We start from the raw sequence: 16524 nt of genomic DNA on the forward strand, positions 1-16524 counted from the left end.
CGTAAAAAATCATCCAAATGCGTCTTCTGTATCATAAATATCCGGTTAAGGCAATGAGCAGTTTACACAATGCTTGCGAACAATTTTACTTCTTTGCTACCATTCCTTACAAACCTTTTGTTGTCTCGTTATTGTGACGTACTATCTAGCTTAGTGTAATTTAATTTGCATATTATTCTTGAAGATATGCTTGATAGTTTAGAATTTTCACTGTGGAGTTCAATTTCCGTGTGATTCTGAATTATCCTTAATTTATGGAGATAAGTGTTTACTTTTAATAAAGTAAAAATAAAGTAAATCCTTTTAAATTAAACGTTTTTATATTATAAAAATTATGCTTTTTATTTAATGCCTTTAATATATTTTAATTTTGTATGAATAGTTGTTGCATCTTTTCATTTTAATTTAATAAAATGTAAGAAAAGCATTGTAATAAAACTTTGCAAAACTTGTTCTTTAGTTAATAAAATTTCAAAATTTTAGCAAAAATACAATCAAATTAAGGGAACAAAAACTATTTTCAGATATTTTTTCCTGACTAAGAACTTTAACTTATTATTTATAGTTAATTTTAAGAAAAAAAAATTATTATTTAAATTGAAATTGAATTTACAAGTATATCTTAAGATTTAAAAATATTTTTTATGCACAATTTGCGTTACTAAAATATTTTTGTTTTAAGCAGTTGATAGATCTATATGAAGTAAAACTTCCAATTTTATATCGTAACTTGCTTTTACATTGATACCTATTAAAAAAAGTAAGAAAATCTTATTTTCCTTGTCACAAATAATTTATTATTTTTACCCTAGCAGTAAAATAACTTGGGTCCCCATTGCCCCAATATTCCGAAATTTTAGCTCAATTAGGGCCGTTATTTTCCGATATTTGCCCTATATAGAGTTGACTGATTCACCCGATATTTTACAACCAATGTATATAGAATTGTTAGATTCAAACAATATTTTATATTCATTATTCAGCTAATATGAGCCCTATATTGGCCCCCTATATAAGACCAATATTAAAAAAACTATGCATCCAATATTGGTCCCTCGGTGCATGTTCATATAGGACCTATATTGAGTCAATTTTGAGTCCAGCTGGGACCAGGGTGAAATTGTTGCTAGGGTGAATATAACAAACACCATATGAAAAAAGTGTGACTTCAGAAAAAGGTAGAGTAACGAATATTACGTTTAAGATAATGGAGCGTGGTGACCTGTTTGATATCCTATGGGATGTATTTTAGATATCCAAATTTGTAGAAAATCTTAATTTAGTGGAAAAAAATTCTTTTTATATCGAAATTGTGGTGGACATGTCAGTGGTATAAAAAGATATTTACTATATTTTCTTCAAGTAAGAAATGAACATTTATTTTATTGTCATCCGTAGATGGCGGCACCAGTTGCTCTAGCATCGTAGAATCTTTAACTTATTTCAATCGAAGATATTGGTCTACACTGTAAAAGTTTCCTCTATAGTTTGCTTTTTACTTCAATAAAAAAGGCAAGAGCAACTTTAATGACTCGTGAGTCGTATAAAAATCGAGTTTTATAAATTATATTTTTTTAAAGGAACAAAATAAAAGTTTTAATCAAAATTCTTTACTTCTTTATGACTGTCACTGGATGGCAGCATCAGTATGGGAAGACAGGCTTGTATTAAATAATACATACGTTTTCAAATGTCGAGTGGTGCCTCTTTATCCTTCACTTTGCAATTTTGACTGTGTGGAGGGGGGAGAGAGGTTTGTTGGTCTTCGGCAAGGATTGTATCATTTGCAAAGAATATCCTACCACTGCCCAAGAGTTCTTGGGCAGTGGTAGGGTATTCTAACCACCATTGCAAGAGGTGTGCACCTCTGATAAAGGTAAGTTAATTAGTTTCATATAGAAGTCGTGGCACGCTTTTCCTCATGTGATCGAGAAAATTTGACACCATATCAGTCGTGAGTATTTTAAGAGAATGAGAATGAATTGTTTGAGAACTAAGTGATTTAGTTAAATCAAGTCAAACCATCAAATTAAGAAAAGTTTCGATAAAATGGGTGTACGGGGTGCACCACAAACAGGGCTAGTTATAAGAAGCTTTATCAAGTTGTATCTGCAATAAGAATTAAGACTGAGCGTGGCTTCTCATATTCTAAAAAGCTGTATGATTGTAAAATGAGCATTCAACTTTTACAGGTTATTCCAGTTATCCTTATTATATAATTTATAATCTTTATAAATTACGTTGGGGGGATGCAATACATTTAAGCTAGGGGAAAACGAAAATAATATCAAAATCCCTAAATTCACTACCATAGAAGTTGAGGATTAAAAAGCATTTTAACTTATTTGATTGTCTGAGATAATGGCGAGAAGCAAAATGGAGATAATTAGTAACATTTGAAGGAATGATCACATAGGTTTTAATTTTTCTACAAAAGTGTTCCTCACTAATGATTTGTCAGATTTCGAGAGCGATTTTCTTTATAACCCACAATGTGTGTATTTTTTTTTGTCTTCATCTTAGACTAGAATACTAAAAATGTATAAAAGGTGGCCTTTATAAAAGAGGCTAAGAAAATATAAGTTGTCATTGATATCTTTAATGTTTTACGGGCCTTTTTCATTTTGGGCACTCTGCATTAAGGGATGTGATTATGGATTTCATAGTAATTCAGAATACTGGTGAAAATTACAGTGGTACCTAGCACACCTTTATATACTACAACATGTTGTTTAAGCATACGAGTTTCTGTGTCTTCAGAAAACATTCCGATATAAAAATCCTGTAGAAGCATTATCAATGATTTCATCATCAACTCAAATTGACTGGTGAGCATCAGTTTAAGTATTTCAAAGATTTAAATCAAAGTGAATTTTTAAATAGTTATTGTCAGGGCCCGACTTAGCCTAATTGGGGTCCGGGGTAAAAACTTCTTTGGGGGCCCCCCTCTGCTTCACTACTTCAGTAATGAAGAACCGGACTTTATGGAGGTACAGTCGGGCCCCGATTTAACGAACCTCTATTTAACGAATTTCGCGATTTAACGAATTTTTTCCCCACCCCAGCAAAAACAGTGTCAAAAACCCCTAATTAATGAATAATTAACCCCGAATTAACGAATTATTTCAGCATCCGTAAAAAAATTTTTTCATTAATTTTGATCAGAAAAATATTGCATTTTTTTGTAATTGGCAGATTCTAAAGGGAAAAAAAACTTTCCTGGGAGGAATAAAATAGAAAAAGTGCATATTCGTCTCAAACAAAAGAAAAGCCGGCAACATGGAAAAACAAATTCGTCGTGGGTAGGTGGGCAGAGTCAATAAGACATTACACTTGCAAGGTCATTTTCCGGGGGTTTGTCACGTGGACTATGAGTCAAACAGGAAATTCCTTTCTTATCTTAGATAGTCGTTTATAACTAGTAATTTTTAATAATACATATGTACAAGAAACAATTTTTTTGAACTCCGATTTTACGAATGACCCCGATTTAACGAATAAAATTTCCGGTCCCGATGAATTTGTTAAATCGGGGTCCGACTGTATTTAAATTTTTCACCACGCTATAGATATATAACAAGAAATTGACTACAAGCTAAAATAGCTATAAATTCCCCCTCCCCTTTTCAATGGTCAGACGAAATATCATTCAGTCCATTTTACTGATTTTCAGACAATTTCATATCCATCCTTAAAAGGATATAGTACATCTCGAGAGCCTAAATTTGACAAAAATGCTATTTAAACTTATAAATAGAAAATGTAAAGCAATGTTATTTTAACTAATATATTATTTTCTTTCCATTAACTGAATTAAAGATGCATAAAACATTCAACAATAAGATAACTGATTGTTAACTTTGTCAACTAGCAGTGAAAAATTCGTATCCTCGCTATCATAAGGGCGGAATTCAGATACATTTTCGCAATTACGATGGCTCAATTAAGCCATTCAGATGCCCGTATTTTTGTAAACATATCATATTTCGCGATATGTAAAAACCAGGCTTTTGATTGGCCAAATTTGTTCATCATAATTGCGAAAATTTAGCTGAATTCTGCACTAGAAAGCCATGGATTTACGAATTATAGATTTTTTGTGTTCATACGATAGATTAATAAAGAAGCTAACGTAAAACTAACGGATTTTACATTGTACTGATATTTAGTTTAAAAAAAGTTCATTAAAGAAGGAAATAAACGCAAAATAAACTTTCTATTTGATTTAGGGGTCTCTCTCTGATGTGGGGGACCGGGGCAACTGCCCCGCATGGTCCTGCCTTAGTCAAGCTCTGGTTATTGTACGTACGTCTTAAATAGTAATGTGCGTTGTAAAAAATACATTATAAAAGGATTTGAAACTTTTTGGATTTAATTACGTGTGCGAAAGTATTTTAAAATATTTTGCTACTTTTAAGGTGTATTGTGGATGCAATAATGTAATAGAAATAAGCAGATCCATTTTACAAAACTTCAAAATTTTATTACAAAATAGCATTAAAAGACATGTTATTGCTTTCATTTATATTTTAGTGACTTGTAAAAACATAGTTTAAAATAAACAGTTTGAAACGACTTCATACTAGCATCATAAAACCGGATAAAGAACAATAAAACCTTAGCCACAATGACTAGAAAACCAAGAAACCAACCATAGTTTACAAGACAATTTAACATCAGAATTTCAAAATTTCCAATTTAAAGAATTACGAAAATAAACTAACATTGAAATAATTATATGAAAGAAAAAACTTGAAGGATTTGTTAAAAAAATAACTTTAAGCACCATGAACAATTTAAAAAAATAGGAAGAAATGAGGATCAAGTTTTTGTTAAATGCACAATTGTAGAAAAAATAAAATTTGAATTAAAAAAAAATACTTTTTCTTTAAAATTCTTAAAACTAAAAATTGTAAAATCTAAAAATATAAATATATCTATTTAATCCTATTATATAATTTGAAACAACAGGATGAAAGTGCGATATAATAGGATTTATAAAAATGTATGTTTTAAAAAAATTTACATACTGGATATTATTTATTTTTCATATGCATACATATGCTTCGGAGATTTGTATAAAATATGGCAGTGTACAATTTAATCAATAAAAGCAACCTCTCAAAAGTAAACTAAAATCGCAAGCACTAGTTGGGTTATGAATCAGTCGTTTAAATAAATTGATTCAAATAATCAAAATGATGCATTGATTGGAACGTTTTGGCATTTATCGATTTTTTTGATACGTTGATAAGTTGATTTAAATCAACGTATTCAAGTGAATTTTGAGATAAACTGATTGCAATGGTGATCGGAAATGGTTGTAATAATGGGAATCATGATTTTTAGTACATAAAATCTGTTTGACAATGCGTGATGCGGGGAAGACTCTTAACTATTTTTTTTTGTTATCTAACGTACCTCACTCGTCGTAATCAGAAAATTGGTTTAACAGGTTCTATTACGTAATGAGTTCTGCCTGTTTTTGTCTGAGGAAGACGATCTCAGTCTTCATGGGAAGCGGCATCTTTTGACGTTGAACAAGATTCAAATAAATATTTATGCTTTATCTGAATGGTTGGTTAACAGTTAACTTTTTTACGTCACGTCTTCATGGGAAGCGGCATCTTTTGACGTTGAACAAGATTCAAATAAATATTTATGCTTTATCTGAATGGTTGGTTAACAGTTAACTTTTTTACGTCCCGTTCTGGGTTCATCATTTTAATCCTGGAGTACTTCTTGTATAACTATGAATAAAACTGATAATTCGGCATGTTTGAAGAGCTTTGATGATTCATTTAGCCTAACACTAGTAAGTATAAAATGATACTGATTCTAACTGGAATTTTACATACAATTTCCATTTTTTTAAACACACTAATAAAAGCACACAAAGATAAAAAAAAATAAGTAGAGGAGGTTTCAACGAATATAAGAATACAATAAAACATGATGCCAGGCGAAAATATTGTTCTTGAATAGCTGCCACTGAATGCAACATTTATAAAATGCTGTAATCATTTATATATAAGCACCAGAACTAACTTTATCAAATAAAAGGGTATAGAAATATATGTTAAATGCTGTAGAAAAAAAGTAGTTTCAAATGTTTCTTTTAAATGCTATGATAAAATGTGGTTAATTAATCATACATACATTTGTTAATAGCGATTCTCTTGTAAATCTCACTCAGGGATTTTAATATTGACCACTCATAGTATATATTTTTAGAATCTTTGTCAAAAAAAAGGCAAAAAAGTAGTTATATAAAGGGTCACATTAGGTTGAAAAATACAAATATTTATTGGATTTAATAAATCACTATTGAGGAGGGAATGGAAGTATAAAAACCATTTTTATTGACTGCTGAAAAAGAGAGGCTTTAAAAGGGGATTGTTAAGAAAAACCTCGAATTTTCTTACAGCAGTCAAATTGATTGTGATCTTTCCATCTTCCTCACGAGATAGTCAGCCGATTTCGATACCCTTTTTATCATATCCTAGTTTGAATAACTTGCTTCCTTTACTATAAATATTTTTCTTGATGACATTTTTGACAAAAATTTAAAAATATGTTAAGAGAAGTCATTACAGAAAGACCCATACATTAAATTACTTGTTAGTAGTATTCATTTTTTTTTAAACATTTCAGATTTCGTAATGTCATTTTGATAGAAAATTATCAATATTTTGCTCTATTACCCATAAAATAATTATAATAATTACAATTGATAACAAATAACATTATTTATGAAGAGTTTGCAAATAATCGAAACTATAATAAAACTTTTAGAGGAAAGATTTCACCAGATAAAATCATAAATGCAAATTGCATTTCATTTTTGTTGAGAATATTTAAATTAGCAAAAGTGAAACCAATAGAATTTGTTTTAATTTTAAATAATACTTGGCTAGTAAAATTCATACTCGCATAAAGCAACAGCTCTATAGTTTTTTAGGTATTTGTATATACATTATGTACTCAGAATGTCTCGAAAGTATTGGGGCAAGAATGATAGGGTCTAACATAAAGTTCGAGAAATGCATAGCAACTCATGACCAGAAATGTTATTGTAACCTGATAATTCGTGCTTTGCATCTTACTTCTCTTCATCTTTTATAATGCTATTGTGCAACTAGCAACACTGTGTAGTTGCTGATATATGTTGCCTTCACCTTGTTTCATATATCTTTGATTTCTTTCTGCGAGGAGCTTTAAAAGCAATTGTGATCAAGAGCTTGAGGAGTCAGGAATCTCGGGACATGATTCATCAAAGAAATTCCTGATGTGCGGCTATCAGTTCTCCATTGTTGCCAGCTATGCATAGCGTCTGATTTTGCAACCAATGAACATATTCAGTGGCATCACGAACTGCTGTCTTCTAGTAGGCGATCAGAACACATAGTGTTCAATAATTGTTTTCCATTAATCACTATAAATTTTTTTTTCAAAATTTCTACATCTGCTACCCTTTTCCCTAGACTTTTCTGATAATGAGTTGCTATGTAATTCTAAATTATTATGATGAGAATCTTTTACCTCTTCTGAAAATTTTCTGCAACATTTTAGAGACACTTAGTAAAATTTGTAAAGAAATTCTTGAAAAAAATAATACCCACGCATTGATTGTAATTGAAATCAAATGAGAATAAAACAATTTATTCAACAAAATCAATGCAATTTACTTTTCATTTAAAGATAGTACCAACAGTTTGATATTTTGTTTACTAAGAAATTCAGCAAAACAACTTAATTTAAAAAAAAAAAAAATTGTTTTCAACAGAATAAGATTTTAAATAAATTATAACTTTCTTTTATACAGTTAAACTTCATATATTACAAACGGTTAATCTCTCATTTTATGTCAGTAATCGAAGCGACAACATTTAATGTGTTAAAAAAAGCTATGAATTATTATCTTCATCTCTTCCAGTCTACAATATCAGTCTCTGTAATGGATTTGATTTCCTCTCTCTCGCCTATACTAGAAACTCTATCAATAGCTCTGGTTATAGGCGAATCAATAATAACTTCAGATCTTGAAAATTTTCCTTTTTGGCGAAGTTCCTGAACGACATTGTCCATTCGCCGCTCAGTTACTGACGAAACTTCGGTTGAAGATTGTCTTAAATCAGGCATAGACATTCTAGGAATATCTTCGAAATATTCCGTAGAGGATCTCTCCAGGAAACGTGGCCTTACTGGCTTTTGTGGAGCAGATGTGGATGGTAAAGCTTCTTTGTGTAAGAAGTCACCTTCGCCAAACTCGGTGTGGGGAGAGTCTTTCATGTGAGAATTATTGGTTCTCACGAAACCAGCTGATGATTGTTCAGCATAGTAGTGTGATTGTTGATGAACTCCCCTATATTGTGGGGATCGTTCAGCAACAATCGTTGGCACATCTTCCAGGAACTCGGAGGTAGATCTCTCAGCTAAACTTTTCGAAGTTTTATATGTATATCCAGTATCAACGCTCCAAAGGGATTCTCTATCCGCATGCGCAAAGTCGACGTCGACTTCTGTCATAGATCGGAGATCATATTCAGGTACGGAACCAGATCTAGAAGTTCTTCGCGATCGGATGCTTCCACTAATCGAAGGTGGGGCATCGCGAGCTAATGAGAATTCGGTTACAGGTGGTAAAGAACTGCGTCGATTTCGAGGTGGCTCAAATTCGCTCTTTTTCTTATAACGGGGGTTTCTTCCGTCTCCAGGTGGCTCATTTTGAACAGGAGGATACCTTTCGTCTGGTGTACTCAGAGCCCTTATAATGACGTGCCAGGTTCGAGTGTCGAAAAGTTTCTCGTATCGGGAATCTTTTGTAATACGAATGTATTCTTCTACTGTCGTTGCTTCCTGCACAAGATATCGGAATGTTTCATCAGTTGTAATTACCGTGCGCCATCTTTCCTTAATGTGCGGAGTAAGCTGATCAACACCTTCCACGGGTGGGGGTTCAAGAACTTTGTAAATTATACTCGTGTAAGTAGGATGCGGAATTTTTTGTGGAACCCTATTCAATGTGTTGTACGGGGACTGTGAATTCCTTGGAGTAGTGGATGTTGAATGCTCTGATAGATGACGTGGTCTCCTATGAGCAGGGATTTCTGTTGTCGTACTTTCAGCGTCTCTGAATTTTTCGCTTATTTCGGAGTATGCATCCCAGCGGCGTTCAGAAATTTTGTCATCATAATCTGGAAAATCAGGTTGAGATTCGTGGGGGTAATGTCTTATTCTTACATCGAATGTTGAGGGTGGTGTTTCAGAAGAGGGAGGTTCCGTTGATTGCGGAGGAGATTTAACATGCTGAGCAATGGTGTCTTTTGTTGTTTTCGTGACTGTTTCTGTAGCATGAACTTCTGTTGTTGTTGTTAAGTATAGATCATCAATATTTTGAACAATTATTTTAGGCTTTCTAGGAACTAAGGCCTTTGACACATATGTTTCCACACTTTCCATTTCTGGAGGTGATTCAGGTTGAGGTTTTGGCTTGTGTTGTAAGGTGGTAGTTTTTCTTACATTCATCACGTCATCTTCTATTTCGGTTATATTTTGAGAACTCAAGAAATAATCACTAACTGTTGCTGTTTCTCTTTTGGGTTTTCTTACATACGGTACAACAGCAACTTCACTCTCCAACTCGGAATGAGACCAGATATCGTTATCTGGAATGCTTCCTTTGAGTGATGGGGCATATGAGGAAGGAGGTCTCTGAATAGCCATTGGTACGTCTTCAATAAATTCTGCTTGTGAGCGATTATCATTATCAGGAATACTTCCATATAGAGATGGCGCATAAGAAGAGGGTGGCTTAGGGGGAGCTTCTCTGATATAAGCTTTCGAATAACTAACTGGGGGAAGGAGCTCGTGCGGTACAGGTCTCATGTCAGCGTAAGTCCTTTGAAAAGCTTCCCGCTGCATCATTGCGTCTTCTCTTTCAGAAATAGTGGTTAATTGGTGCTCTCTAGCAACTTTAGTTTTTAATTTTTTCTTGGGAGCTTCAACGGGTTTCAATATCTGCTGCACTGGTATGGATGATACGCTAGCTGCTTTTTCCTGATCTTCTGGGTAGCCGGAAGCAATGCTACTAGCTTCATCTGGAATGAAAGCTGTATTTTCGTATCTAAAGTGATCTCCTCTCATGGTTGACAAATCATTTATCATCATTCGCCGACCTCCCTCTATTTCTTCTACATCGGAATTCACAGATGAAGGTGATTCGCTTGGGTAATCGGAAGGAATCGTATCACTGTGGTCACCCGAGCCATTCTGTGACGACAAAGAAGTGAGCAGGGCAGCTTCTGAGCCTGATGTAGATTGAGCTATGGCTCTGGGAATGCGTATTGGGTCAAACATAGATAAAGTCCCCATCGTCGATCCACTCAATTTAGTAATTTCAGATCCTGGTCCTGATGATAAGGGTTTCCTCTTCTTAATAACTTTAATGTTCCTTTTCTTTAAGCAGTAATAAGCTATACCTATTCCCAAGAGAAGGAGTGTCAAGAAAAGTAGGGCACAGATGATGAGAAGCAGTTCTATTTCGGAGAGTTTTGGTGGTACAATAACTGGTACAGCGGCAGTTGGGGGTGGTCTAAAAAGAAAGTAAAAGGTATGAATGAATAAAAATATATTTTAACATTACTTTTATTTTCATTGAAATTTTTTTAAATGAAGGAATAAGTATAAAAATAAGAAGTATAAGTATATAAGAATAAGTATAAATTCTTACAAAACGATTGGCACTTGAGTTGGAGCCAGAGGGGGTGGATACCGACATATAATTGTTTTGATTTCATCTTCTTCAAGTTCCAAAGACCTGTGAAATCGCACTATAATGTTGTTGATAAAAACTCGTGGAGCTTCCTACAAGAGTAAACAATAAAAAATGAGTAAATAATTATTTGATTAATTTTTTAGACAATTATAGACAATTTTTCAAGCGTCAAATCTGTGATTTGTTAGATTTATATTTTGATTTAGTTTTGAATGTCAAACTACTTTAAAATATCGCTATTAAAGTTTATATAATATTCTTTAAAGCATATGTTTCATACATCATGAAAAGTGGATTTTAAAGCGAAAATTTAATATTTTGATAACAAGGGTGGTCGAAAAGTTTTGAATTAACTATAAGAAGATTACCTAAATTTAAGGGATAGAAAGTAAGGAAAAGCATGCGTAATAACATGAAAACATCTTGAGAAAAGTCTTGTTAAGAAATTGGAATTGAGGAAAATGTGGAAGAGATTATTTTGAAACTGCTCGTATTTATTTGTACTTAAATTTGCAATATATTCATTGTAATAGAAAATTTTTTTACATTCAAAACAAGTAGCATATTTCACTAAGAAATAACTTATTGTAATATAATTGAGTTTATTAGACCTGAGAGTAAACATTTTAAAATTAAATATGTTTTGCACAAAAGAAAAGATAGTATAACTTCCAATAATTTCACAGTGAGATAAATCTACTTTTAATTTTAAAATAAAATTTTTCCTGCATAAAATGAACATTTTCTATTATAAAGCAAAAATTTTCAACTGTAGAACGGAGATATTCTATAATAAACTGTCTTCTTTCCACCTTAAAGCAAATACTTTCCATTATAAAACAATTTTTTCCTTCCATAAAATGAATACTTTCTACTATAAAAAAATTTTTTTTCTCCATAAAATGGATGCTTTTCATTATGAAACATTTTTTAAAAATTTTTTAAGACACTTTAAAAATTTTTTTTTTTCATGTAATACGAATTTCTTGCACTCTAAAACAGATACTTTTACTTATAAAACATATATACTTTCCACGATAAAAGGGATGTTTTCCACTATAAATAGGGTCACTTCACTGTAAAATGGGACACTTGCTTCCTTGAAAATAAATACTTAACTACACTGAGAAAAAAAGCATGATCAGAACTTGGTAAAATTTACCGTGTTTCTGGTTCTATAGAAACACCAAAAAGCTGGGTAGTTTTTATCGAAGCGCTTTGGTAATTATTTTGGCAAAATCACAATAAAATATGGTTTTATAATATGTGATACAATTTGGTTATTTAATCATGATACTTTAGATTATGGCATAAAGAACATTTCGGTTAAATTTACTTTTTAGTTTTGTATTTTTTACTAAATGTGTGGTAATAAAAATTATAATTCTGAAAACCAAAATTTTCGGTAAGCTGTAACCGTAGGAGCGGAAAATTTACCAAACGAATGGTTTAAATACCATATATTATGGTTTTTATTACCAGAATTTCTTGAAAATTTTACTAGAAATGTTATTACTATACAGTACGGTAATTTTACCAGAGTGTTTTTCTCCGCTTAATGCCAAAATTATTAAAGTCAATGCAAAACGTAAATCTAACTACAATATATTCTAATATTTTTTTTTCTAATTTAGGGTGAAGCAACACACGCAGATATATTGTTCAAATCTAACTTATAATGCAAAAAATATAAGTAATTTTGAATTGATGGTAGTAATTTTTATAACAGACAATGTTTAGTTCAAATGAAAAATAAAATGTAGATTGTGGGATTGACTAATTAACGTTTAAGGTTGCTCTTTTAATAATCAGTTCAAGTGCTTTTTCTCAAACTGCTCATACTTTTTCTTAAAAATAGATTCGAAATTTATTTTTTAAGCTCATAGGAGATGGATTCGGCTGAGTTAACAGCTGATTAATTGTATTTTTTTCTGTAAAAGTACATTAAATATTTATCATCTGGCATTATTATTAAATTCTGTCGAATTAAAGAACTGATAAAAAGCTCATGAAAATACGTATAACTTCAATTTTATCTGTATTTCCCTAATTTCTTTACTTTATTTTTTTATTTGTTATCATATATTTGTTTATCGTAAATTTGTTTCATAATTTTCAGGTCTATTTCCCGATACAATTGCAACCTTGCCTAGTAATCTTGTAATGCAAACTACGCATTAGGAGCAAGTGTGGATAAAATTTTATACATTTCGTTTTAAAACTTCTTCCAACTTTACTTATTCAGCTCTCACGATTTAACTTGATCACTAAGGATGTCTTACGAAAAGTTGATTTACTATCCAGCCTAATACGATGTAAAAAATTACGGTGAAAAGTACCAAGATTCAGGGTGCTAGTACTTTTCGCCGTAAAATTCATTTCTACCGGAACATGTTACGAAACAAAAAATCTGGTATACTGTAATTTTTATTATAATAATAACAGCAAAATTAATGAATCACTCTAATTAAATATTACTGCAAAAATTACGGTACAATATTTAACGGTAAAAATGGAATTTATAGGGAAATAGATTTCACAGATGATGCATCTAAGGTGCCTGTACTCTATACCGTAATTTTTTTAAAAGTGTAATAAAATTTTTATCAACAAACAAATGAAACTCTGGATTAAATTACGGTAAGAAGCACCGGCACTCTGGGTGTTGGTACTTTTTACCGTAAAATCCATCTCTGCCGTAACATGTCAGTGACTAAAAAAATCTTATATACCGTAGTTTTTACAGTAATAACAAGTAAGCAATTTTTTTAACAGCGAAATTTTCATCCATTTGAAGAAAATAAATTTCTATTTCTTAGATAGCTACAAATATCCAAAGGAAATCATATTAGTTTGAATTGTTCTATTTTATTTTTATTTTAATGACTCGCGACTGAAAGATTTTTGGAGAAAGAAATGGATGTAAAATGAGACAGTTTAATGAAAAACTAGGAGGCTTCGCCCCCTGCTCGCTGGCGCTCACCAACCCCCGGAACTGCTTTCACACTTCATTTCGGATTGCTTCGCACTTTGATGCTCGCGCATTGGATACGTTCTTAACGTCTAGCTTTTGTATACTTTTTTGAACCAGAGGGCTAAAACCATGTGTTGTTAAACAATATAAAATAGTACTGAACGCCGGATGTAAGTTTTGTTTTAAAGTCTTTCCCACCAAAGGGCTAAAACCATGTGTTGTAAAACAATATGAAATAGTACTGAACGCCGGGTGTAAAGCATCGAGTTCGATGAAGATAATTTTGTGAGAATTTATTTGATAATTCGGTGAGAATTCACCCGATTAGACATATGATATGCTCACTACGTGCTCTTGCGCGCCGAAGCCTATCAATTAAAACGTATTAGCGTTTTATGTAATATAGATTAGCCATATGATGCTCACTACGTGCTCTTGCGCGCCGAAGCCTATAAATTAAAAATGAAAACTGTAGCCAACGCGAGAAAAGAAATATCATCGGTTTTATTGATACATACCTACGTATTAGCGTTTTATATAATATAGATTACCGTGAAATCACAGAATAATTCTAATTAAATAAATTGTAGTAATCTAATTGTAACAATTACCGTATAATATTTTACAGCAAAAATATATTTTTCGGTAAAACGGGATTTTACGAGAAAATGGATTATACGGATAATGCACCCAAAGGGCCGGTACTTTATACAGTAATTTGATCCGAAATTTTTGACTGTGTGGCAGATAGTCAAGGAAAGAAAGAAATTGAATTTCAATTAACCAATCATTGTATTTCTGATTTTTTCCCTTTATTTGCGATAGTATCACTTAACTATTTTCAAACGTAAATTTCCTAGTAGCAAATTCATTTATTAGTCACTTAAATTGTAATACTGTTTAAAGACCCAACTCCAGCCTTTGCTAAGAAAACTCTTAACGAGAAATATGCATTAAGAGTAGTTGTGACTAAAATCTCAGATACTTCATTTTCAAAATTCTTCTAACTTTTCCCATTAGCATTCAGCTTTACCGCTATAACTTTATCGCCAAAGATGCCTCAAGAAACGAATGATTTACCCTCTAGCTCTTCAGCAGATAATCAAGGATGGCAAATAAAAAAAAGACAAACCCCGAAGCACATCAATGCTGCAAGGTTATGCAATGAAGTTATCACTTTCATTGCATCACCACTCACAGCATTTTGGACATAAATGTTCAACTTGTTTTCCGATAAAAAATTAGATGTCTTCGTACTACACAGAAATAAGATAAGGCAATTCATTCAGTGTTAAATAAAAGTGAAAAGCGTCACATGGGCCCGAATGCCATGTCTTGTTATTCAGCTGTTGAACTCGATAACAGAGAGGCGGGAACCGGTCCAATACCAGCGTAGGCGTCAGCGGCACCATCTGTGCAGATATCCAACTCTTTAAAAGAGCAAATTAATGCAAGAAGAGGGCATGGGCGATAGAGAGCGATGGTCCATGATTTCGTATTCAAGACATGGATGTTGGGGACCACACGTAGGGTGGGTTTGATAGGTGAGTGGCATTTAAATGGCTACCAGTCCACTTCGGAGTGGTTATGCCTTCGTTTTGAAGAGCATGGAACAGTCTGGTTTTTTACAACTTTTTATTTTAAGGAATTTGTGTCAAGTGCCTTTCAGCGGCAGTTTATTCTTTGCGTGATGGCCACAGATTAATGACGAAAAAGCTTTTGCTAACCTCAAAAGTTTCACCGATGAAAGAAATTTTTGTCTTCTAACTCTCAGAGACAGAAAAAAGAACTTAGTAATCAAATACAATATGAACCCACTGAGCAATTTTGGGGTTTGTGGTATTTTAAAGAAAAATCCTTGTTGGTACTATCATATGTGGAAATATAAATTTACTGAAATATTTAAAACAAATACAATTTGAAACCATTAATTTTTCACATCCATTATTGAGAGAAATTATGATGATTGGCCCCCATTGGCCCGTTTCTTAATTTACTCACAGTTGCGGTTTGATAAAAAAAAAAAGCTTTTTAATCTTTAATCCAGGACATTGAAACGAATTTTCATGGTTTAAATCCTTTCTATGATGATCCTAGGTGATACGGGTGAAATGTTGTTATGATTTAGAGGACTTTTCTTAGATATACTTGATAATCGAAAAACTTCATTAGTTTCAATAATTATAAAGATGGAAAAAGTTAGCATTTTTTGAGCACTCAAACAAGGCATCCATTAAAAAAATCCACCAGACGCGAATGAGAAAAAACAAATGTGAAGATTAAAAAAAAAAATGCAAAATTGCCAGCGAAAAAATAAGGGTTAAACAATAATTAAAATTAGGGCACAGAGCAAAAAACAAGTAAAATCGTGGTAGCTGAAGGAGGTAACAGTGCCCGAATGCGGAAAATCAGCGCTGGATGCATTTTAAAGAGGTATGGAAGGGTGGTAAACTTGAGACTCGGCATGAAACGTTACAGAGCATCAATATGAACCGATGAGACGGAGGAGGAAGGAATCTTGGCGCTATTAAATTTAAATTTGTGGCCAAAGTTGCAGCAATATATGGTAATAGATGATTGGTTTATCAAATTCTTGATGATGTTCATAACTGTCGTGATCCCTTAATAAAATTTTCAAAAGGCTTAGGCTTGTCCGCTATATCCAAGGTCGCATTGGCCACCTTGGATATAGCGGACATGTGGTGAATGCCCCAGAAATTATCAATAGGGATTTTATCATCAAAGGATTTAAATTTAATTTTGTTAACAGGCT

The 16524-nt window shown here is 32.4% G+C and overlaps 1 protein-coding gene and 1 long non-coding RNA gene across 4 annotated transcripts in view; one reads left to right on the forward strand and one right to left on the reverse strand.

The window, feature by feature from the left end:
* The first annotated feature begins 1742 nt into the window (after positions 1–1742).
* The window catches only part of LOC139426315 (uncharacterized), a 97759-nt gene continuing 82977 nt past the window's right edge, over positions 1743–16524 (forward strand). Inside the window, exon 1 of the long non-coding RNA XR_011637555.1 lies at positions 1743–1876. This is a non-coding gene — a long non-coding RNA (uncharacterized lncRNA). The remainder of the gene's footprint in view (positions 1877–16524) is intronic.
* LOC107441514 (uncharacterized) overlaps positions 4462–16524 on the reverse strand; it is a 158739-nt gene continuing 146676 nt past the window's right edge. For all 3 annotated transcript variants that reach the window (XM_071184610.1, XM_071184611.1, XM_016054801.3), the window contains 2 exons: positions 10733–10866; positions 4462–10594 (listed from right to left, as the gene is read on the reverse strand). In XM_071184610.1, the coding sequence (XP_071040711.1) occupies positions 7924–10594; positions 10733–10866 (2805 nt within the window). In that variant the 3' untranslated portion in view covers positions 4462–7923. The remainder of the gene's footprint in view (positions 10595–10732; positions 10867–16524) is intronic.

Source organism: Parasteatoda tepidariorum, chromosome 8 (assembly GCF_043381705.1).
Source record: "Parasteatoda tepidariorum isolate YZ-2023 chromosome 8, CAS_Ptep_4.0, whole genome shotgun sequence".
NCBI classification, from domain to species: Eukaryota; Metazoa; Arthropoda; class Arachnida; order Araneae; family Theridiidae; genus Parasteatoda; species Parasteatoda tepidariorum.